Below are 22,570 nucleotides of genomic sequence, written 5' to 3'. Positions count from 1 at the left end.
TAGTAACCCTTAAGTAAAAAGAGTTCTTTGTGAGATGTAGATGGTGACGTCAAATGAACTCTATAAAGACATAAATTCATCGTTCGACAGGAACAACATAACAGGGAGGATGAATCTTTCTGTTCTCCTCCTTTTTCTGTATTTGCATAGCTAATGAAGGTTCAGTCTTTCATAAGTTGAACTGGCTGAGGCTCCTTTCTCACTTGCACATTCTATCCCAGCAATTACATTGTTGACTGACCAGACAGTAAACATCTGCTACAGGAAACTAATTATCAAATTAATAATATCTTACATTTAACGAAATGTTGGAGATGCTTGAATATAGCCATTATCAGGTAAGAAAGGTTGTTTTTATATTTTGTCCTAAATGTTTTGTTTTTGGTTTGAATCTCAATTGGTATTGTTTAGATCCAATTACTTTATAACTTTACAATCTTTTTATATTATTTATAAAGAGTCAATACAGAATATTTATCAGTTTGCCTCAAATTTAATATCTCTATTTTATGTTGTATTCCTATGTTCGAAGAGACAACAATATTAATCAAAATTGACTTCTCTCACAACATTTGCTAACAAACAACGGATCTAAATTTTACATTGACAAATGCAAATGTTCTTGTTTTTTGTTGTTGTATGTAGGTGCAGACACACTTGGAGAACCCAACTAAATACCACATCCAGCAAACTCAGAGGCAACAGGTTAGGCAATACCTATCCCCCAGCCTGGGGGGTAAAGCTGGCAGCCAGGCCAGCAGCTTCCAGTGCCCCAGCCAGCCCCCGGACCACGGGATGCCCCCCGGCCCAGGCAGCAGTGCCCCCAACAGCCCCATGGCCTTGCTGACCCTCAGTTCCAACTGTGAGAAAGAGGTAGAGCAGCTCATCAATTTAAACAACAGTTGACCAAAACAGTTTCAAGACCTGTGATCCTTATGATAAATATATTTTCTTATTTTAAACAGATGGATGATGTAATTGATGACATCATTAGCTTGGAATCAACTTACAATGAGGATATTCTTGGACTTATGGACCCTGGACTCCAGATTTCAAATACGGTATATACATTTAGTAAACACCACAAATTGCAAAACAAAGCCATATATTTTACTGTTGATTTCAGTGTATTTTTAGATAGAACAGAGCTTTGATTAACCAAGCATGTGTCTGCATTCTTCAGTTACCTGTTTCTGGCAGCCTCTTGGACATGTATGGAAACCCAACGCTTCCCCCTCCTGGTCTTGCCATCAGCAATTCCTGCCCATCCAGCCTACCCAATATCAAAAGGGAATTCTCAGGTAATTAATGTTCTGTAGACAAGCGTTGCACAGAACACCAGAACAATAACGTGTGATAACTCACGAACGGAACTTTTCTTCATAATTTGCAACCTCCTTAAAAGATTAAAGAGGACTATAAAGTGGTTAATGAGGGTATTTCTATTCCTTGTAAGCCATTGTACAGAAGCACTGTAGACTTATTAGTACACATAGAGTATAGTACATCTGGTTAGCTGCCATTATCCAATTGTGTGCAATAATGCAATGCATAACATACTTATAAATGAATGATTTGCCAATTAGTTACTTCAGCTCCGGGCATGATGCACATACTGGACAAGCCTGGATCCTGTGGCCAGTTTGAAAACTATCAAAGGCCAGATGGCTTTCCAGTAGGTATGTTATCAATATGTTATCTGTGGCATGATTATTTATTTATTTTACATTAAAGCGTTATTTTGGCTGTGAGGATTAATAGTGATGAATATGATGAATGATGAATATTAGGTGAAGTATTTTGTGTACATTGAAAATTGCACACAATATGGATCTATAACAAGAGGACATTTTTATATGTATCCTACAGTAAATTCAGGCCCGTAAAGAATATATTTTGTAATAAATTGAAATTTAGGAATTTAAATATATATGAAATAATAATATACAATACATAGAATGTATACGTAAAATATATGTAAAACATGTACAAATTCAAAGTACACGTTAAAAACTGTGATGTCCAAGGATAGATGTTAACAAACATTACAATCATATTATATCACCAGATATGAGACAATTTTGAGAGAAAATGTTAACACATAAAATATCTTTAATTTGCTCAGGTAGGGACATGTTTTGTTGTTACATTTTACATTTATGCATTTAGCAGACAAAACGACTTCCAAAATAGAGCTTTACAAAAGTGCGTAGGTCACTGATCATAACAACGAGATAGCCCAAAACATTGCGGGTAGCCAAAACATGAAACATACATTGGGAAAACTAAATAAGTCCCAAAAGGAAGAACCATAAGAGCATGTAGATAAACATGTAGTTAAACATGTTATTCAAGTTTCTTTTGCATTTCAGAATCTGAGGTACGTGCCCTTGCAAAAGAGAGACAAAAGAAGGACAACCACAATCTAAGTGAGTTACTGTGACAAGGAAGGGTGTGACTTGAACTTGTTTTATTTTAAATGTTAATCACATTTACTCTTTCCTTCAGTTGAACGAAGGCGTAGGTTCAATATCAATGATCGCATAAAAGAACTGGGTACTCTGATTCCAAAGTCTAATGACCCGTAAGTTTGCTTTTTATTCATTGTTTTCTCCTACTATTCTTTGTAGAAGAACTTAAAATGTGAAAGTTGTGTTAACGCCAGGAGGTATGAAGCCTTTCTGCTTTAACGATCAGCTGCTCAGTTGCTTAATGATTCTGACTGGAGACTTTGTCCCCTCTGCTCCCTAGGGACATGCGCTGGAATAAGGGGACCATTCTGAAGGCCTCTGTGGACTATATCAGGAAGTTACAGCGGGAGCAGCAACGGACAAAGGAGCTAGAATGCAGGCAGAGGAGACTGGAGCATTCTAACAGACATTTGATGCTACGCATACAGGTAGGTCACAACACTGAGAGCCAGTGATATTAGCTTGCAGGACTCTTGAGGGAAAATGAAGCACACATTCAAATCACCCAATTCCCTTCACATAGCATTGTCTCCATTAGTAAGTGGTTGTGTATCTATAATGAATTCCCACAGGAGTTGGAGATGCAGGCGAGGGCTCATGGTCTTGTTGTGGTGGCATCCTCCTCTCTCTGCTCCTCAGAGCTGATGGCACGAGCCATCAAACAGGAGCCCATCCTGGGTGACTGTCCCTCAGACCTCTACCAGCAGCCCTCAGGGCCTGACATGTCTCCTCCCACCACACTGGACCTCAACAATGGCACTATCAGCTTCAACGAGAGCCCTACTGACGTCGGAGACCTGGGGCCTTACGGCAAGGCCACCAAAATGAAGGACCCTATGAGGGACAACTGCCAGTCTCCCCTTAGCCCCAGTGACCCCCTTCTGTCCTCAGTGTCCCCAGATGGCTCCAACAGTAACAGCCGACGCAGCAGCAGCTCCAGCATGGACGAGAATGAGCATGGTTGTTAGCACTGACCACATCTTCAGACCATGCTCATATTTTGTACCGTAGCATTACCATCACTGGGGCTTCTGGCCTGCTCCCAACCAGCACCAGAGGCTGTCTGTAATACTAAAAGGATGAAAACAGACATTCCTCTGTTTGCTTGCAACAAACCAATTAATTCTAAAAGCATTCAAAAGAACGGGACATGTTTTTTAACAGCTTTGTATTTCGTTAAGGCAGAATCATGTTCCCAGTTTTGCCCTTTTCTGTTGTTGTACATTGTAATGCTATAATGTGATATAATTGAAGATAAGCTCTGTATGTTAGCAGTGACAGTTTGATTCCATATTTTCCCATCTGAGTGTGTCTTTCATATTCTTACCGTCATCTGACTTTGGCAAAAGGACACTCTACCCTAGCTAGGAACCTGTCAATCTGCTCTAGGGCCAATATACAGGCATGTTCATCTTCATGTTTAGATTATTGTTGTGAACACTCCATAACATTTTTGCCATCAATCTTCAACATTAAGTGTTGATTTTATCGACAGTACATAAATCATATAAATTATTTGACATTTCACACTCCATACTTACTTATTAAATCTCAATGTAGGACTGTTATGGTCAGGCAGTCATGGTCATGCGGATGAAATGAGAAGGTTCAGCGTTAGGGTTGAAGTTCAGATCCCTCTACCCCGTTTCTTTTAAACAAATTTCATAGAGTAAACTGTACCTAACTACACTAAATACAAATCAGCAGTTCTCTAATTGAGTGCAAAGCACACCTTCAAAATTGAGTTATCCTCATGTGCTAAACCCATGTATTGGTCATATGTGAGTACATTGTTATAATTACTGTTGTACAATGTAATATGTTTTGGTTTGCAACTTTATTCACTTACATAATCAACCAGAAATGGACACCTGCAATATTTCTCCCCTACAACCTGTGTTCCAGATAAGACTATTATGCCCTGCTTGTGTCTACGGGCACTGGGGATAGACACGTTCATTTCTGGATCTACCTAATATGAATAGGGGATGATCTGCAGTCCCATTTGATAAACTGATCCCATATAGAATAAAATGCGGGAAAAGGCACATATGTATCTTCAGGATATAATAGGAATGATGATAATTTTATTTGAGATTAAATGATCATAGGATATCTGAATTCAAAAAGTGCCTCTGATTTCAGTCATTGAAATGTAAACTGTAAATTAACGTGTATTCTAAATGTTGGCCTGGGTACTGAAAATTATTTTCAATATGAGAACTCAAATTGTATTTTTAGAACAAAATATGATTTTATTAAAAACTTTTTGTAACATCATCAAGAAATACTCAATCCTGCTCAATATCAGGGTTTGAAATGTTGTTGTTATTCTCTCATTCATTTCATTCTGCATGATCTTATTCTCTCATTACTCTCTCAATCTAATGCAATTAAAAAAAACATTAAGATGCCTAAAATTATGTAAATAACAATTGTATCTTAATTAAAGACAAACATCTTACATAATGAAATATAGCTCAGTGAGATTTTCTACAGATAGTAGGAAATTATCTACTATACCACATCAATTATATGTTCCCTGTTGGGTATATGTGGAGGTTTTGTACTCAGCTCATCACACCATCTCACATAGGCTTTATACAGGGTTTCATCAGAGGTGTCATTGAAAATCTCTGTAAAAGAACGATAACAAATAGTACAGTAGTTAGGTATAATTAGATTAGGATCTCCGCTCACATTTCAAAAAAACTGTTTCAATTTTGTTTGTAGTGTTAAACATCTGAGATCTTGTTAGGTTCCCCTACCTGCATTTCCCAGGCCAGTGGGTAGGGGCATCCTGACAAACCCACCAGAGTGCTTGAGCCTCTCACACAGGGACTTTTGGACCATGGCCAAGGTGCAGTCCTGGTGCCACACAGGGAGCTCCAGACCAATCATGCAGCTTATGATTCTTATCTTCTCCTTCTCTGTCAGGATACCTCTCTCCCGGGCCACATACACCATGTAGGACATGTCAATGTTCACTGCCTCGCCATGCAGCAGAGAAGGGAGTACTTTCTGGAACGAAAGGAACATTGTACATTTAGTCATTTAGCAGACGCTCTCTCACATTCCACACATGGTTGACTTGTCTAATCATGTGTCGTATCAACGGCATGCAAGCTTCTAAACATTCATTTAAAAAAGTAAAACAACTGTAATAAATTCCTTGGGTAGGGTTTGACTGAATCACACATACATTGCCAACATACATTGTGTGTTGATTAATCTAAAAGGAATTGACAAATATTTGGATTTTGTTGCCATTAACTTAGACAGGTCAGAAGGTACCATTTCAAGCTCAGGGCTGATAAGGTGACCAAAGTCCACTAGTCTGTCCAAGTCATCCTCCCACAGGTTTGGGGCCAGCTCCTCCAGCATGGTCTCAATGGCCAGACGGGTACATACAGAGGCTGGATCTGAGTCCTCCTCCTGGAGCCCCTGTGTCTGGAACTTGGAATCCAGCAAGAACCTTCCATGGATCTCCAGCAGCTCAAACAGTTCTCTGTGTTTCATTAAGGCCATCTACAGAGAATAACGATGTTAGATCTAGTTCATGTGGAGATTAGCTACAATAATTTAATTTTGTTGAAATGGCTTTATGAAAAGAAAAAGGTGCATAAAGACGCAACCTTATATCATTCAAATCCTGCGTGTCTATCCTTTCGCAACAAACGCACACTGAGCATTAGCATCAGGGCAGAACAGTGCTGTCAATTCTGCATAATGTACCTTCAATATCTCTGCCAGGCCATTGGAGATGTGTCGTCGAGGCACAGTCTGAAGGAAGGAGGAGTCTAGAAAAGCTGCCACTGGAGGAATGTAGGAACCCAGCTTATTCTTACAGTCAGCAAAATTCACCCCGTTCTTTGCCCCCACACTAGCATCGACGTAGGACAGCAGGGTGGTTGGAACTCGGATGTACGGGGTGCGTCTTCTATAGAGAGAGGCTGCAAGTCCTACAATGTCCAGGCAAACCCCTCCTCCAATTGCAATAATGGGCTCTGTGCGTCTGTCCAAGGAGAACTTGTGGACCTCTTCCAGGATTTGCATTGCCAGCTCCATGGACTTGTTTTCCTCAGTGGTGGGCAAGGGCAGGATTCTGTACACAGTGCTAAAGGCTTGGAAGTAGTCAATGAGCTGGCGGCCATACAGGTTGTAGACAATCTCATCTATGACCACAAAGCGCCGGAGGGGCGTGGTGCTGCTCCGGATGGCCTGCAGCTGCTCAGGGTCTCGGATGTGTCCCAGGAGGAGGGTGTCATTGCTAGGGTCCAGCAGGCCCTGGGACTGGATCACCTTGTAGGTAAAGACAATGGGACTGACCACAGTCCAGGATGTTCCCCGCTCTGTGGTGCTTTCATAGCTGTAAAACAGGACTGATCATTCTTAGAAAGTTGAAAGAATTACCTGTTTTTAGACCATAACAAAAAACACTGTTTGTGAGAGTTTTACTTATGAAAGAATATGACAATGTGGACATTTACCAGTAGATAGTTATGAACAAAAAGAAGCCCATTGGCATATTCCAAACTAATGTATGTACTATATGGACCTAGACCTGTCACATGGCATGTCTATCTTAAATAAAACTAAGGATTTAATGCAATGCATTTATGAAATACATATATGGGTATATTATTCTGCTTGATTGAAACAGTAGAAAAGTTCAGCTCAGTAGCACCACAAGACTGCCAACAATCATGCAGATACTGTATTAAGTTGCCTGGAGTAAGTTTTACTCACATTTTGGCAGCTGATCCACATCCCTTTAAATTCTGGCTGAAATTCTTCCCCACTTTGCGTTTCCAGGTGCCTTTGACTTGGATTAAGTTGTACTCTGTCTTCTTTACTTTGTTGGATTGAACGGGCAGTTCCAAGTGAGTCTTGATTGTAAATGACATGTTGGTATGCGGTAATTCGGTTGAGTGTTCTGTATTGAGAGGTAGTTGTAGAGGAGAGTAGAGGAACATCATCCTGAGTGTACTTTATATAAACTGTACACTCAGGATACATGATATTACACAAGGTCGGACCGGCTTGCTTATGAAAGACAAGCCTGTCAAGTCATTACATGATGCCAAAATTCTTACACAATTTGTGATGTAAGGACAGTTTAACTGTGATACATCTTTTTGTATATGCTTAGAAGTATTGCTGCATTAATGTGTAGTACAGTTAAATGTATATAAATGTTTCCGAAATTTACATTTTAAAGAAGATTTTTGGCACAATAGTTCCTACCGTGTTTCAGGTCAGATAGCAATGTCCACGTCAGATCATGGAAGTTAACTCTCTCAACATATTGATCTCAATAGTGAATCGTTAAGTGATTAAATAGGTAAGTCTACTAAGACATTTAAATTATTATGTGAGAACCCTTACCTTATAAATGACAAATTCAACGAAGTTGTAAGTGTTAAGTGTCTCGTAGCCTGTTTCCCACGTGAGGAGTCTAAAAGAATCCTGTTGTAGCCTATAGAAAGGGCTCAGGTTACGAAAGATTGACAGTGACGGTCAGTTCGTACAATCACGTGTTTTCACTTTTTTCTTTCTTGCAGTGTTGCGTTAAGTCCTCACAAATTATTAATTATTCTTTACACCACGCTTCACTAGAAGGCTACAGTGGTCAGCTTGCACCGTCTGCATTCCAAATCTCGACTTCTTACCAGGACCTTCGAAGTTTCAGCGAAGATCACCATGCAGGCTGGCAAAGGTTTGAATGCGCATTAAACAACGCTGAAATGTATTTTTCCACAATTGTGCCTACATATCAAACTGAATATTGTAATTCGACAAAAAAAAATGTTACATACATGCGTCATCTGAAACTTTCCAAAGCGGGAGTCTACAATATACAGGCTGGCCACCAGCGTCGACCATAGAATACGGTGTATTTTTTAGATCTATTATTGTGAACAGTGAACAATGAACAGTGTTGAACAGTGAACAGTGTTGTGCATGACATTGAACACGTTAATTTTTATGAGAACGATGAACTGAACGAAACTTAATGACAAATAATGAATTGAAAGGTGAACACGTTCATATTATCTGAGGTTTAGCTAAAACGTTACGGAATGTTTTCCTTCTCCTGAGGATCTCAGACGCTGTCTAAATCGAATGCTTGCACCATGTCGTTGCTCAGTGCCCGTAAAATGTTTGCTATGTACTCTAACCTAAAATAATTGTCTATATCGCACTACGTTACCCATGATTCATTGCACACATATGTAGACCAAAGAAGCAACGCTAGGTTGCTAGGTAACGGAAGCTAACTGAAGCTAGCTAGTTCCGTTTCAGAAAAATAACACTGGTGGGAGTGTCGGAAATATTTAAAACTCACGCATAAGTGTTAAAAAACAAGTTTAGTCTTTCATTCTCACTTTCCACATTAAAATTATGAAATGAACTTAACTTTGAACGCGTTCAGAATTTAAATGGTGAACTATGAACGTGAACGATTCATATTTACTTGTATGAACTTAATTTTGAACGAGTTCATGAAAGGTATGAATGTGCACAACACTATCATTTTGATAAAGACTGTGGGTGTCTTAACTAAAAAAGCATTGTTATATGACCATACAACAATATTATAAGTTCCGTTTTGTTTCACACAGTTTCTGATACCCCTATGGAATTCCTTGTGGATTTCCTGAACAAGGCCAAGGAAATAGCGGATGTCAGTACCAACATTACAGAAGAGTTGAGGTGCAATTTACAGAAGGCCCTTGACATTGCAGCAGGGTTGGATGACTATTTGGAGAAGATGAGCAGCCATGAAAGTCAACCTCTTGCTGAGCTCTACAAGTAAACATATTGGTTTTATATTATTTTACGTAATCTCGTCTACTGTAAGTAAGGGTATACTGGTAGTCAATTTAATAATAAATATAAAAACTAAACATTTAGCTAAATAATTGCTGTTGTCATGTGAAAGTAGTATCTTGACAATCAAACATCTTCACCTGGGAGATTTTATTTTTTATTTGTAGGAAAACAGTGGACCATGACTGGGACAAAGTCTACAAGGAAGGCAAAACTTGCTTCCGTCTTCCAAAAGAATGCATCACTGGACATGTTGAAGGTGTGACATTATTAATTAGGTCTACAGTGCACATGTCATTGAAGGAATAACAATTACAGTTCCTAAATCACAGTTTTGTTTTCTCAAGTGCAGGCCAGGTTCTGAAAATGCTTGTTCACACAAGCAAGTCTAGGAGGATTCTAGAGATAGGCATGTTCACAGGCTACGGGGCACTCTCCATGGCTGAGGGACTACCTGAGGATGGCTCCCTAGTTGCCTGTGAACTCGAGCCATACCTTAAAGAATTTGCCCAACCCATATTTGACAAGTCTCCACATGGCAAGAAGATAACTGTCAAGATTGGTTCCGCTATGGATACCTTGAAGGTGACCAAAGTTGCTTATTATGAAATGACCTGTGTTTTTAATAAACAAACAAATTGACATATGTAGTATGTCTCTGTTTCACTGTCTAACAGTCTTCTTTCTTATGAAGGAATTGGCATCAAAAGGAGAAACATTTGATATGATTTTCATCGATGCAGACAAGAACAACTACATCCATTACTACAACTATATACTGGACAACAACCTGCTTTGTGTCAGCGGTATTCTCTGTGTGGACAACTCCCTGTTTAAGGCCAAGGTGTACCTGAAAGACACCACTGATGAAAATGGAATAGCCCTCCGCGACTTTAACGAGTTTGTTAGGAGTGATCCTCGAGTGGAACAGGTCGGTGTCAAATCACAGCCTGGTCATTAGAATGTCTTTGTTTGTGTTGGTGACGTTTGAGTTGTTTTACAGGTTATTGTTCCTCTGAGAGATGGCATCAGTATCATTCGCAGAGTGCCCATGCTATCAGCATGTCCCAGCTCACAAGTAATTATCAGTGACTTCATTCAGTAACTATGATCACAACCCCCTACCAGCCATGTTTGTGTTTTTTTGTATCAATTCATGAACTCAGCAGATGCTTATGTGTGTTTCTCAGATCAGGGTGACAGATGACGAGGTGTTCCGGGGAGTCAATGGGAGGCTGATACTGGAGCGGATGCGTCTGGATGGCAAGGTGGCGTATGTGACTGGAGCAGGTCAGGGGATAGGCCGAGCGTTCGCACATGCCCTGGGAGAGGCGGGGGCCAAGGTGGCTGTTGTGGACATGGACCAAGGGAAGGCTGCGAGTGTGGTGGAAGAGCTCACTCTGAAAGGTTGGTGCAAAGCAAATCAGTAACTAGTTTGCTCTATGGTGATGTCATTCTTCATTACATGAATTCATGTTTTCCTACCATTGATGGAGATTGAAATTTTACATGGCTGTACTAAATATTTGGGCCAGCAGATGGCAATGTACTCACAGAGAAAGAATCTTAATTTGGAAACTTCAGTGAGCTGACAGTCAAATTACTCACCATGCTTTGAAATCTTTTGTGATGAGCATTTCAAGCTCATGTTTTTTTTTTTTTTTTTACAGGGATCAACTGCATTTTGATTGTTGCCGACATCAGCAAATCAGCGGATGTCCAGAGGATGATTGACACCATTGTCTCCAAATGGGGAGAGATACATATTGCATGCAACAATGCTGGGATCAACAGGAACTCTGCCAGTGAAGACACCAGTTTGGAGGAGTGGGACCAAACCTTTGATGTCAACCTGAGGGGCACATTCATGTGCTGTCAGGTGGGTCACCCTCTACACTAAAGCATCCATGCTTCTATATGAACCACAACCATCACATTCACTGATCTTGTGTTGGAAAGATTGGTTGGTGTGGGCTCACATGAGCTCATCTTTTGCGCAGGATGCAGGTATTATATCAAATCAGTATGTATGTGTGTATATATATATATATATATATAAAATATTTGAGCATCTGATTTATTATTGAATTTATTCTATAATTGTATTGTCGGTTCTGACTGGGATAGCCCTTTCTCTCTGGAATGTTTGGGTGTCTTAAGTAGGATCTGACCACTGTGCTGAGGTTTCTAATTTGTCCATTCCCCCTGAATCCTTGCCTCAGGCTGCAGGCCGTGTGATGCTGAAGCAAGGCTATGGAAAGATCATTAACACAGCCTCTATGGCCAGCCTCATAGGTGAGTGATGACTCTGTTCCATATGTTCCCTTTGGATGTTAGCCACACATAGAGGGAAGATGTCTTGCTTTAATCTCTCTGGCATGGAGAGTTAAGATGAGAATAATAGTGGAGCTGAGTGTGTTGCACACTCCACAACACTGTGTAGCTCACATTATCACTGTCCTTCATTATGCATCTTGTTAACTGGCAACAGCCCCTAAAGACCTCTTTGGTCTTGCATGATGTTATTGTCTTCTGGTGAACTTCAGATAACCACGGAGGAGAAAGTTCCAATAGGATTTCAGAATCTCTGTTTTACTACACTGTAGCCACTCACATGCAAACACATAGTGTTGTCATTGCTGCTTGCCAAGCCTGTTTGCATCATAATAAACATCCTATCTCTGTGGATCTGAGGGGAGGATGTGGTAGACAACCTGAGGTCCAACATGTAAAAGAGGGTTCCTGCTTGCTGGCAACAACCCTGCCTGTGCCAAGGGCCTTGTACAAGCAGCGGAAGATGCTTTTAGATGTAATTGAACACACTGTAAACCCAAAGTGAATCAGCCCCAGTTTAATTCCTCCTCCAACAGGTTTCTCCTGAGGAACAGCAGCACTTCATCAGCAGTATAGTCAAATCACCAATAAACCACTGTGCCATATGGGCCCGAGTCCCGACTGCAGGGGCAATCTGTAAAACAGGAGCATGCTGGTAAATAGTGGCCAGCATAAAAAGTGATCAATTACTCACATTACACGCAGTCCTGCAGGAATTTACTTTATTGGTCCGGACATCTGTTATAATATTGTCATAATGTATAATCAGATGGGACCTGTTCTGGCCAAGTAGAGTATCAAAACGCAGCCGGGAATGTCCAATTAAGATGCGTGGTGACAGCTTTTTGTCCATCTGCTGAATAAAATGTGGGGGGCATTTTTTCATCTTTTGCCTCATTTTTCAAGCAGATGATATTCAGAGGCTCAGTTATAGACAGTAAGGGCAGCCTTAAATGTTTGTTTTATGTCCTGAAATACGCAGTTTGCTACAGTCATACACTATTTTTCAGTTTTTGGAAATGTAGGTGTATGACAGTGAGAATTAATGGCCTCTTCATTCTAACACCTGCATTTCTCAACTGAATGTTAATGCACACGGGAAGAGAACACTCAATGCCTCAGTTCTTTAGAGTAATCATTTGAACTCTTTGTGTCCCGAGGAATTGAGAATGTAAAGGCATACCTGATAAAAGAGCATGTTTTTTCTACACTTGAAGTGTGCAATAAGTAGCAGAGAGGATGTTAGAAAGGGCCTCTCCTTCGTCCTCCCCTCTCCCAGGATTACTGCTCTTAGATATGGAGAAAACATCAATGCAGGTTGATTTGAAGGATGAAGGCGTTTTCTGAACAGTATTTTGGGAACTCAATCATCAGGTCTTCAGTGAGGATTAGAATAGTTTGAGCTGCATTTATACAGTGGCTGTGTTTCCTGTCTTGATAAGTCGGATTTCACCTTGAATCTGTATGTAAGCCCAGGGCTTTGCTCCTCCTCAGCAGGTCTCTAGGGGACCCACCCTACCATGTTCTGCCTTACTCTACGCATATCTTACATTACCCTAACCACAGCTTAACCGCTACTGTAGTGCAACGTTCTGCCTCACCTTACCATGCCCTGTAACATGCTCCACTCTCCTGTCTCCCCACCATGCTATCACAACAGCATCCCCCTTCCTCTTCATCTGCACTTTTCCCTTTCAAAGAGACGAGAGGTGTGGGAGGAGAGGGAGGGGGGTGGGAGGAGAGGGAGGGGGTGGGCAGTGGGGCCTGTCTCCCTAGAACTGGCCCCTGCCTCTCTGCTGCTGGCTCTTATTTATCATCTCAGTCCCCACCAAAGCCATTTGGCAGTGAGATCACCGGGTGACGGGGTTAACTACTAAAGTTGTATGTAACTTGGAGCATTCCTTGTGATGATTAATCAACCAGCTAAAAAATGAGCCCCTTTCCCATCGTCCCATGCAGCGTGCAACATCTGTGATGGTCAAGGCAAACAAATGGCACACTGCCTTTGTTGCTGAAGTCAGTGCATAACTGGACATTAGAAGCAATTAATTTTACATGGCTTTATCCACAGGGTCCCCACAGTTAATGGAGGTTTTTCCATGTAGAATCTAGCAGATAGTGGGGAGCTTGTAAAAGACCTATCATGATAATAAAATAGTGTACTGTAAGTTATATAGTGAGATACAGTAATCCCACCCTGTTTTCTTGCAATATTCAATACTATTTAAATAACTTTTAGTTTAGGATGAAAAGTGTTTGAATGTTTATAGTTAACACAGGTAAGAGCCACTCAGCTGTCAAATCTGAATGTTGACATAAGGCAAGTTGCATTGAAAAAAACGTGTTACTGTATATGATAATTTTTTACTAAATTTATGTTTTTTTGCTTTTCCTTGTGTTAATGACAGTGCTATTAGGTTCCATTTCAATTAGCCATTAAGTTCCTTTCCCATCTGTCTCCTCCTCCTCCTCAGTGCCCCATCCACAGAAGCAGCTTTCTTATAACACCTCAAAAGCAGGAGTGGTCAAACTGACACAGACGCTTGGTACAGAATGGGTTGACAGAGGAGTCAGGGTCAACTGCATTTCTCCGTAAGTATTACCTTTTAACATGCACCATCTACCAGATTTGTCGGTCCTGTGTTCTGTGGTATTGCTACTGTATTGTATTAATCGGCCAAAAGAAGTTGGGACGAGGAACAAACTTCATTTCTTTGCCTGTACATGAAGAGCCCCATTTGAGAATGAGGTGCCAATTTAAGGCCTCAAACAATGCATCAGTGCTTAATTAGATGAAGTCTTGGGGGATGAATCAACCAAACACTTGCTCTAATTGTTCTATTCAATTAGGGAATCAAATTAGCATCCTCATTTGAAGTGTCGCCACGACAATGGCGCCTTGTTTGTGTCTATTTGTCTGTGAAGCTGAGCAGCTGGAAGAAAAGAGGAGAACAGAGGAAGGCAGTGCGTGTGTGTTAAGTGGAGCATCCCTTAGCCCCAGCCATCCCTTAGCAGATCCGTCCGGTCTGTGGGGTGAGCCGGGCCTCGTCACAGCTTTGGAACAAAGCACACGTTCTCTTACACGCCACGCTCAGCTTTATTTATCGCCAGCTTGTTTGCTAATTTTAATTTGCAAAGAAGCAATTCTTTTCCCCTCGCTAACAGGGTGTCTCAATGGGCCGCTGATTTCTTTGAAGTGACAGTCAGTAAATATGCATAAAAAAGGGACACAATTAGTTCTTGCTAGGTTGACTGCAGCCTGATTTCATTGGCAACTTTAGCCGCAGCGGTGATAAGCTGCATTATCTAGAAAATTGGCTGAGGGAAAACAGCACCTCTGATTGCCAGGAAAGGTTCCAGATAACAGGCTGCTGAAGAGAAATATAATTGAGGTGGAATATGTTAACCAAGGTGTCACAGGCTCCTCGGAAGTGCTAATTTAGCCAAATGTTGAAATGTTGTATGGAGCTACAGGAATATGTTGGCTTCTGGCAAAAGATGCATCAGCATCTCTTCTTTTATTTGCTGTCACGTCAGTCGCGCATCAAATCTAAAGTCATTTCACATTTGATGCAGACATGTTGATATTTGTATTAATATACTGAGTCTATAAAGCATTTCAATATGTGAGCAGGATGGCAGTGGTAATGACTGACTAAGGCCGACAGGCAGCTATTAGACTGGAATGTTACCAAGACTTAAAACAACCTGCTATGGAGGAAAAAAGTAACCGAATCAGCACCCCACCTGTTTTCTCTTAAATGCCCCTCGAGCACTCCATTTCAAACAAGTTTCAGCATATGTCAGAGAGGAATCAAAGAAGGGGAATTTGTGAGTTGCGTTTCCTGAGACGTGTCAATTAATAAACGCCAGCGGTCTCACTGTAAATATCCTCAGAGATGGCATGGGCTGCCTTTTTTCCAAAGGATAATTGGGTTTATTTTTGTCACCAAAGTGCTAGCTCTGATACGACATTGTCACTCTTGGCTGTGATGTCTCTGATGTCTTGTTGTTTTTTCTCTCTCCCTCTCTCCTTTCAGGGGTATTGTTGACACCCCTCTCATCCACTCAGAGAGTCTGAGGCCTCTTGTGCAGCGCTGGCTGTCAGATATCCCTGCTGGAAGACTGGCTCAAGTGACAGACCTGCAAGCTGCAGTGGTCTACTTGGCATGTGATGCCTCAGACTACATGACAGGGCATAACTTAGTCATAGAGGGTGGGCAAAGTCTGTGGTAAAAGGATGGGGAGAGAAACTTTCTTTGTTCCTCTGCAGGAGTCACACTTTGGAAAAGGAACCCGCCCTCCCAAAATTGGTCTCCATTGGATGAATCAAAGGAAGATTGGGTCATGATTACCACCTCATTGTGAACAAAATAACTATATTAATAAAGAAAAGAATAATGTTCATGTTCCACATGTAAGTCTAGGGCAAATTATGATGTTGGGACTGTGCCACAATCTACAGAAGACAAAATGCTAAATTTAGTTAGAAAACTAGATTAATTAATAGTTGTTGTTGTTGTCTTGCCAAGGACACTTGTTTTAGTTTTTGGTTGTTTTCAGAGCATTTAGGCTTCCATAACCTTTTTACACTGTTCACGTGGTGTCTTTTGATGTTTTTATAGAGAGATAATTATGCTTCATTAATCTGTAAGTGACCCTCATAAACAAGCTTTAAAGCTATTGGCCCTTTCAGATTGGTCCATTTCATAAGTGCTCAGTACACTTGAGAACGGATCACGGTTCAAGATTTTGATGCATGGAATACACCAGATTTTACACTGTCAATGACTGAATGTTTGGGTTTATAATTAATGGGATAATTACATTAAACAATTGATAGTGGATGAGCAAAAAGGAATCCCCATGGTCTTATTTCATTAAATGTTAATGGAAATACCGTTCATAACACTAAACTTGCTTCAGTTCTGTTTTATATAAACACAAGCTTAAGTAACCTACCTACAAATCGCAAGCAGCATTAGAGAAGTGATTGAACCTACACTAACAGTACACTAAACAAATGCATGTACTATTAGTATGGTCTCTTAAAAGTAAATATCACAGACATATTCAATCTCTGCAAAGATCTTCCTTAATGATCTTCTTATATTCATCCTAAATCTCGTGTGAAATGTGTTGTGATTGCATCATTCTTTCAGTTCAATTGACTGGTAAGTCTACAGATTTAGTCTTTGAAACTGAGAAAATTAGTTTACATTTCTGTGCAGTGTATTGAGACATTTCTCATACTGACCATAGGACAAGACATAAATAAATCAAACATGTTAGAAAATATTTGGTATTTGTTTTTTCACATCTTTGTGGACTGATTGTGTGAGTGTGAGTATGGCACTGCTGCTTAGCCTTTTCTGAGTTTGTCTCTCATGCTTTTTTCTCATTGGTTCTCTAAGTGTTGCTCATGAGGCCATCTTAATTGCTCCCTGTACTGTTTACGTGCTGAAAAACAATACTTAGAGGAGAGGTTAGCTGAGGGCTTGGCCTTAGTCCCTACAATTACACCAAAAGAGTGGCCAATTAACACCATCTACACAATGAGACAGTGCTGGTGTTTGTTTGAGCAACTTCTCACTATTAGTGACCATACTCAGATTTACATAATTGGTCCCAGTCATTAGCAGGGATGGTGAGTGAGAGGATCCCATTAAGATATGGAGAGATCTGATGGTCCACACCCTTCAGTTAAACTTGCTGTTTAAGACAGATGAAACCAGCCTTGTGGACACCATAGGTCAGTTTGTTTTCTGGATGGCATAATATCACTACGATTTACAATTTGAATAATACACTCAAATCTTTAAAGAGGTTTTATTTTAGTACTTTCAACAAAAAACAAACTAGCTCAAACACTAGGCTCTCACAGGCATTCCATTCGATGGCCACAAAGGGGCAGTCTATTGACAGCCCAATTTACTGTAGTATCTAAGCTGTTCCACTGTTCAGGAAACTGTTAGAAACAAGGGTTATCAAACACAATATTAGCACATTTCTGAGAGGCATAACAACTAATTCAGATTTTTGTGTAATAGGAAAAACTTTGAGAAATGGACACCTTTCCAATTGTAGAATGCAAACACCTTGGCACTGGACATTATCTGGATCAATTCATGTTGAAATTAAAATAAATACAAGTGTAGTTTCAATTATAATACGGTTTGATTTAAATGTGTTATATTTCCGTTAAATAAAATGTGTTACTGTTCCTTTGTTGCTAGTGCTTGCCAATAGGTGAGGTGAGCAATTGTAAAGGACTTTGTCGTTCTAATATGTATTCATACCCTTCGTTCATAATGGAGTTAATAACTACTTCGCATCTGCAACCGTAATCTCTCCTTAAGACAAACATGACTGTGACTTCTCTTAACAACTTCAGATTTCTATTAGCTAAAGCTGAATTGAGGTGAACAGATCTTTCCTATGATATTTGCATTGAGTGTAAAAGGCTTACAGACTCAGCTAACCTCTGTGTTAGATCTTTGAATTCTGGAGCCCCTGTTAAATATTTCTCTATAGACAGAAGTGTATTCATACAGTGGTATAATTTATAGAGGTTGTTGTATCACTGCCATGTGTTGTATTGCTCTAAACAGTTTTAAAGACCTCTCCGAAGGTCTTGTTTTCCTTCGAAAGTGCAACCACAGGAACAAAATCAGTATTTTCAGCTGTAAAATGTGATCTCTCTTCAGACCTATGGCTTGCTTGATGAGGTGTAAGTGATCTTGCATACATTATTTATGACCTCCTTGTGCTGCAATTACACTCTGGAGCAGTGCATGTGAACATGCTGGTGTTGTGCTAAACAGTTCTTCAGCAGAAAAAAAAGCACTTGTGCCATTACACTTTAAACCACCTTTGATTAATGTCCTAGTCTGTCCTGGCATGCAACGTTTCACAGAGTAACCCATTCAGAAGTAGACCTGGATCGATAGTGCACAACATGAGGAGACAATTTGCAGCACTGGTCAGGCCTTGTCTGGATGAGAGAGAACATCCAGACTTTGAGATGACATATTAACATTTGACAACATTAATACCTCTCAATGGATGGACCATTGGGCCATTCCTATAGGACAGTTCAGTGAGAATGACATGTGACTCCAAGGTACGAGGTAGAGGAATCAGGTTCATGGCTTGTAAGTAATAGATATGGGACCTCACAGTGTCAATGGCAAATACCTGATCACCATAGCCCTGTCAGCTGTTAGTACAAGTGGTGTCCTTCAAAATTGAGCAAATAAACTAATGAGATTTCAAGTGGGAACAAGTGTGGGAAAAGACACACAGATGCCAAGTAACCTTTACAAACTGCATAGTGGTTGACATTTTAGGGACCTTGATTCAAACTTGGGAATATAGTGTATTTTAATTATATGCATGTTTAAATGAGCAATTATTGATAAACCCTTGTTGCCCAAGCCCAAGGGATGGAAATGGCCATCAAGACAGTTTAATGCATTTTTTAAGGTTCTGTGTAGTACATTTAAATTAATTTTCATTCAGAAAATCTGCTTTTACACCACTAATGAATTGTGGTGTCTTTGAGTTGCTTGTCACAAGCTTGAATAACTTGTCTCTTTCTCAAGGAAAAATGTGGGTTTTGTGTGTGGTTGTGTTCAATGCAGTAGGGGGTAGGTATGGTGTGAGACTGTGGAGCAGCTTTGTTTGTCAGCTCATGGGTTATTCATCTGAACCTAGTTGTGATGTTTGCTGGTATCATGCTCACCTGCTGACTAAACACAATCTAATTTCAGGTGACTGCTGTGTATATACAGAACGATGGATTTGCAATAAATAATTAAAATGTGTACATTTTGTCAACCTATGTTATAATATTGTATTATATTTCCACATGGGAGGAAAACTGGAAGCAAACACATGCATTATTGAGATGCTGTCTCAACTGTGCTTTTATGGAGTGCATGGGTTGTCCATGAAGTCGCAGCAAAGTCCTAATTGTTCTCTACCAGTTCTGTGATGATACATCTAGCAGCCCTATTGGCTACTCTCACAATACTTTTGGGTCAGGCATAAGCTACCAACTGACAAACCTGTTTTAGAAGATGCTCAACTATTCCTCAGCCATTGTTGTTCTCACTCATAGGTTTCTTTGTGCCTTTCATTTCCAATGAAAGATACAGCCCCATACTATTCATATACTCTTTGTTAACTCTCACACCCTGTATTAACGGTACACATTTTGAAAGCTTTTATTCAACATTAGTACTGTGAGAGAGGAACATTACTCTGAATTCTCTAATTACAATGCAGTGAATGTCTGATTTCCTCCCCATGTGGGATTACTTTCATCTTCCCTATTAAGATGCACATTTTGTTTGGACACTCAAATTACAAACTCCATATTAAATCTGACTGTGCAAAAGCCATTGATCATAACCTCGATAGCTCCACTCCAACTTTGATTTAATTTGCAGTTCCATTAATATCTATGAAACGTCCGATTGTCGTCCTGGGCATATTGATGGTATTGTAAGACCTGCCTTCATATAATGTGCCCCAGCGGCAATGAGCAAATGTTACAGAGAATTAGGCCGTGGAGCGGGCTCAGTGAAACTGGCACAGCACTCGGAAATTCATTATCCTAATAAATAGAAGGAAATAAGTGAGAATCTTAAGAGAAATTTCTCTAACCACAGAAAGCCCTGACTTTTGCTTGAGAGGAGGATTGAAACTTACGCACTTCTCATTATTGCTGCCTCTGCACCCAAGAGTGTTCTCAGGACCTTAAGATGTCTTTAAAAAGAGCCTGATGTTTCAATAGAAAAGCAATCACTCTGTACTTCTCCATCATAGGGCCAGCAGCTTGCTGTGATATTTGGACACACTTGGCTACCTTTCTCTCAACCAGCCTTTTTGATAAGTTTATTAATGAGGAATACTCTGTGGATGGTCTTGATTGGAGCATAATGAAACAGAACAAAATACTAAAAAACAGTTTGGCTACCTTGGTTTTCAATGACACCTCTGCAATCAGAGTCTTCTGATCAGGTACCCTGTCAATAACAAGTCTTATAAGGTCTTCTGTGGTACATAGTGTTGTACGTGGTGTTTGTCATCATAAAAACCATCATGATAGGTTAGGGTTAGGGTTGACGTGGTAACAAGACTTTTGACAAAGCAGTGGAACATGCACTATCCATTTCCTGTGCTTTCAGAACCCTCAACATATTAACATATATTCATCCCGTACTGAGCAATTGTCTTAGCAATCGTTGAACAATATATTTAAAACAAATAGTACTACATTTCGTATCTCTCTTAATTCATACTGTATTCCCCTGCTCTTTATACTGATGCAGTATCTATAAACCATAGATAGTGGCTCAATGATCTTCTTTTGTTTTGAAGGGGGTTTCCATTTCTCTTATGATTCTGCCAGAATGATTCATTTGCAGGTCATTAAAAAACTCGTCTTTTGAAAGCATTAGGCTGCTCAGGTGGCGAAGCCTGTGAAGAAAGACACGTCGTAAATAAAGCTAGCTACATTTCAAATGCCATAAATAGGGGGCACCTCAGGACCTTGCATGATTGCAGACATCTAATCATTTAATTTATGCGTGTCTAAAGGAGACCTCATTAACATTCAAGTAGCACTCATCTGTCTAGCGGGATCATTCCGAAGGCTGCACCAGTCTCAGATGGAACATATTTATTTGGGCTACACAGCACAGCTACGCACTAAACACTCTCTCTTTCTCAATGTCATTCGAGGCACTGAATGCATCTCACATAAGAGTATGAGTTTTGTGGCTCAGTGATCATGTGCTGTTTGAGGTGGAAACCTTTGACAAAGTTAAAGTAATAATTCATGGCCACATTGTGTAAGCAAAACCAAAATATGGAAATGAATAAATTTGAGTCTGCCAATTATTGATATTATATGGAATATTTTACAATTGTTTTTAAACTTTATATGGATTATAATACTCTTATAATGAGTTACATTATAAGAGATCATCACAGGATAGAATGGACTTAGCTAGAATTTCATAAAGTGAACACACTGGTTATTGTGAGGACTTTCTTAAGTTTGCTCTGGTGCCATAACACTATTGTGCATACCTAACTGTACAGTCTCTGAATCATGCATGACAGATACTCAATAATAATTGGTGTGGATTGCTTCTGACATGTCCATGGCTGACAGCTGCTTTGTTGGCAGCCATTTAAACACATCAAAAAGCAGTGATACTTCACACCCATAGGGAGACCACTCTCCCCACTTAGGTCAACTGTGAAACCAACTCTCAAAACTTTCCATGAAATGTTGATGATATTGTGTACATACTAGTTCCTTCAAAAATGTCATTTTCTTTGTCAAAACCCATCCTTTCTTGTGGCTACTACTAACTGTCAGACTACTAGAATATACAGTAGATACAACACAAAAAGGTTACTTCAAGTGCATATACATTTTCTTAATTTTCTTGTTCCTAACATAAAACACTGAATGACACTGAGTGTTTTTTTTGTTAACACACGTGAGCATGACAAAGGCATTTCTTAGGGTTGAGGCCAACACAGTGAACAGTAGCTTGATTAAGATATACTGGGGTGGGGAGGTGAGAAGGAGGACTTATGGCAACCTCATCAGCATCAGCCTGGGAGATAGGGCTGGAGATCGATCTGCAGCTAATGTAGCCCTTATTATTTCTTTGAATAAATTCTCCAAAGAGAAGACAGGCACTTAAGTTTTCGGTGAGAGCACAGTGGGCCCGGTCCTTCCTCCAACCCTGGGGACCTGCTTCCCCTGCTGTCTGAGACTGGCCCAGGCAGTGGCTCTTTAATGACTACAAGTTAAACACCGTACTTAGAGGGGTGTATAAAGGCATTCCCACTCTCTGTAGGCTACATCCAGCATTTTGATGTCTCTAACAAGAACACAATAAATT

General features: G+C 40.1%; 3 protein-coding genes across 7 annotated transcripts; 2 read left to right on the top strand and 1 right to left on the bottom strand.

The window, feature by feature from the left end:
* Positions 1 to 218: 218 nt before the first annotated feature.
* mitfa (melanocyte inducing transcription factor a) lies at positions 219 to 4,568 on the top strand. The gene is made up of 9 exons (XM_084704014.1): positions 219 to 338; positions 646 to 873; positions 966 to 1,061; positions 1,184 to 1,301; positions 1,587 to 1,679; positions 2,373 to 2,429; positions 2,509 to 2,584; positions 2,752 to 2,899; positions 3,044 to 4,568. Exons 1-9 carry the CDS (start codon positions 306 to 308, stop codon positions 3,437 to 3,439), a joined length of 1,245 nt encoding a protein of 414 aa, XP_084560140.1. The 5' UTR covers positions 219 to 305; the 3' UTR covers positions 3,440 to 4,568.
* A 132-nt stretch (positions 4,569 to 4,700) lies between these two features.
* Positions 4,701 to 8,387, bottom strand: eevs (2-epi-5-epi-valiolone synthase). 2 transcript variants are annotated; one of them, XM_084704013.1, is made up of 8 exons: positions 8,291 to 8,387; positions 8,144 to 8,181; positions 7,860 to 7,950; positions 7,221 to 7,407; positions 6,207 to 6,840; positions 5,766 to 5,999; positions 5,240 to 5,492; positions 4,701 to 5,107 (listed from the first exon to the last, which is right to left on the bottom strand). In XM_084704013.1, exons 4-8 carry the CDS (start codon positions 7,376 to 7,378, stop codon positions 4,989 to 4,991), a joined length of 1,398 nt encoding a protein of 465 aa, XP_084560139.1. In that variant the 5' UTR covers positions 7,379 to 7,407; positions 7,860 to 7,950; positions 8,144 to 8,181; positions 8,291 to 8,387; the 3' UTR covers positions 4,701 to 4,988. The 2 variants fall into 2 exon arrangements, with proteins under 2 accessions (XP_084560139.1, XP_084560138.1); XM_084704012.1 differs by lacking the exon at positions 8,291 to 8,387 and having other exon boundaries at positions 8,144 to 8,269.
* On the top strand, positions 7,486 to 16,496 carry LOC146272974 (uncharacterized). 4 transcript variants are annotated; one of them, XM_084704010.1, is made up of 12 exons: positions 7,486 to 7,815; positions 8,036 to 8,190; positions 9,098 to 9,287; positions 9,473 to 9,564; positions 9,658 to 9,890; positions 10,000 to 10,236; positions 10,309 to 10,383; positions 10,496 to 10,712; positions 10,976 to 11,184; positions 11,528 to 11,600; positions 14,114 to 14,231; positions 15,680 to 16,496. In XM_084704010.1, exons 2-12 carry the CDS (start codon positions 8,175 to 8,177, stop codon positions 15,873 to 15,875), a joined length of 1,656 nt encoding a protein of 551 aa, XP_084560136.1. In that variant the 5' UTR covers positions 7,486 to 7,815; positions 8,036 to 8,174; the 3' UTR covers positions 15,876 to 16,496. The 4 variants fall into 4 exon arrangements, with proteins under 4 accessions (XP_084560136.1, XP_084560135.1, XP_084560134.1 ...); XM_084704009.1 differs by lacking the exon at positions 7,486 to 7,815 and having other exon boundaries at positions 7,963 to 8,190; XM_084704008.1 differs by lacking the exons at positions 7,486 to 7,815; positions 8,036 to 8,190 and adding an exon at positions 8,766 to 8,984.
* Positions 16,497 to 22,570: the final 6,074 nt, after the last annotated feature.

Source organism: Hypomesus nipponensis, chromosome 9 (assembly GCF_054491055.1).
Source record: "Hypomesus nipponensis isolate SF chromosome 9, ASM5449105v1, whole genome shotgun sequence".
Classification (NCBI taxonomy): Eukaryota; Metazoa; Chordata; class Actinopteri; order Osmeriformes; family Osmeridae; genus Hypomesus; species Hypomesus nipponensis.
This window is presented reverse-complemented; position numbering and strand designations above follow the sequence as displayed.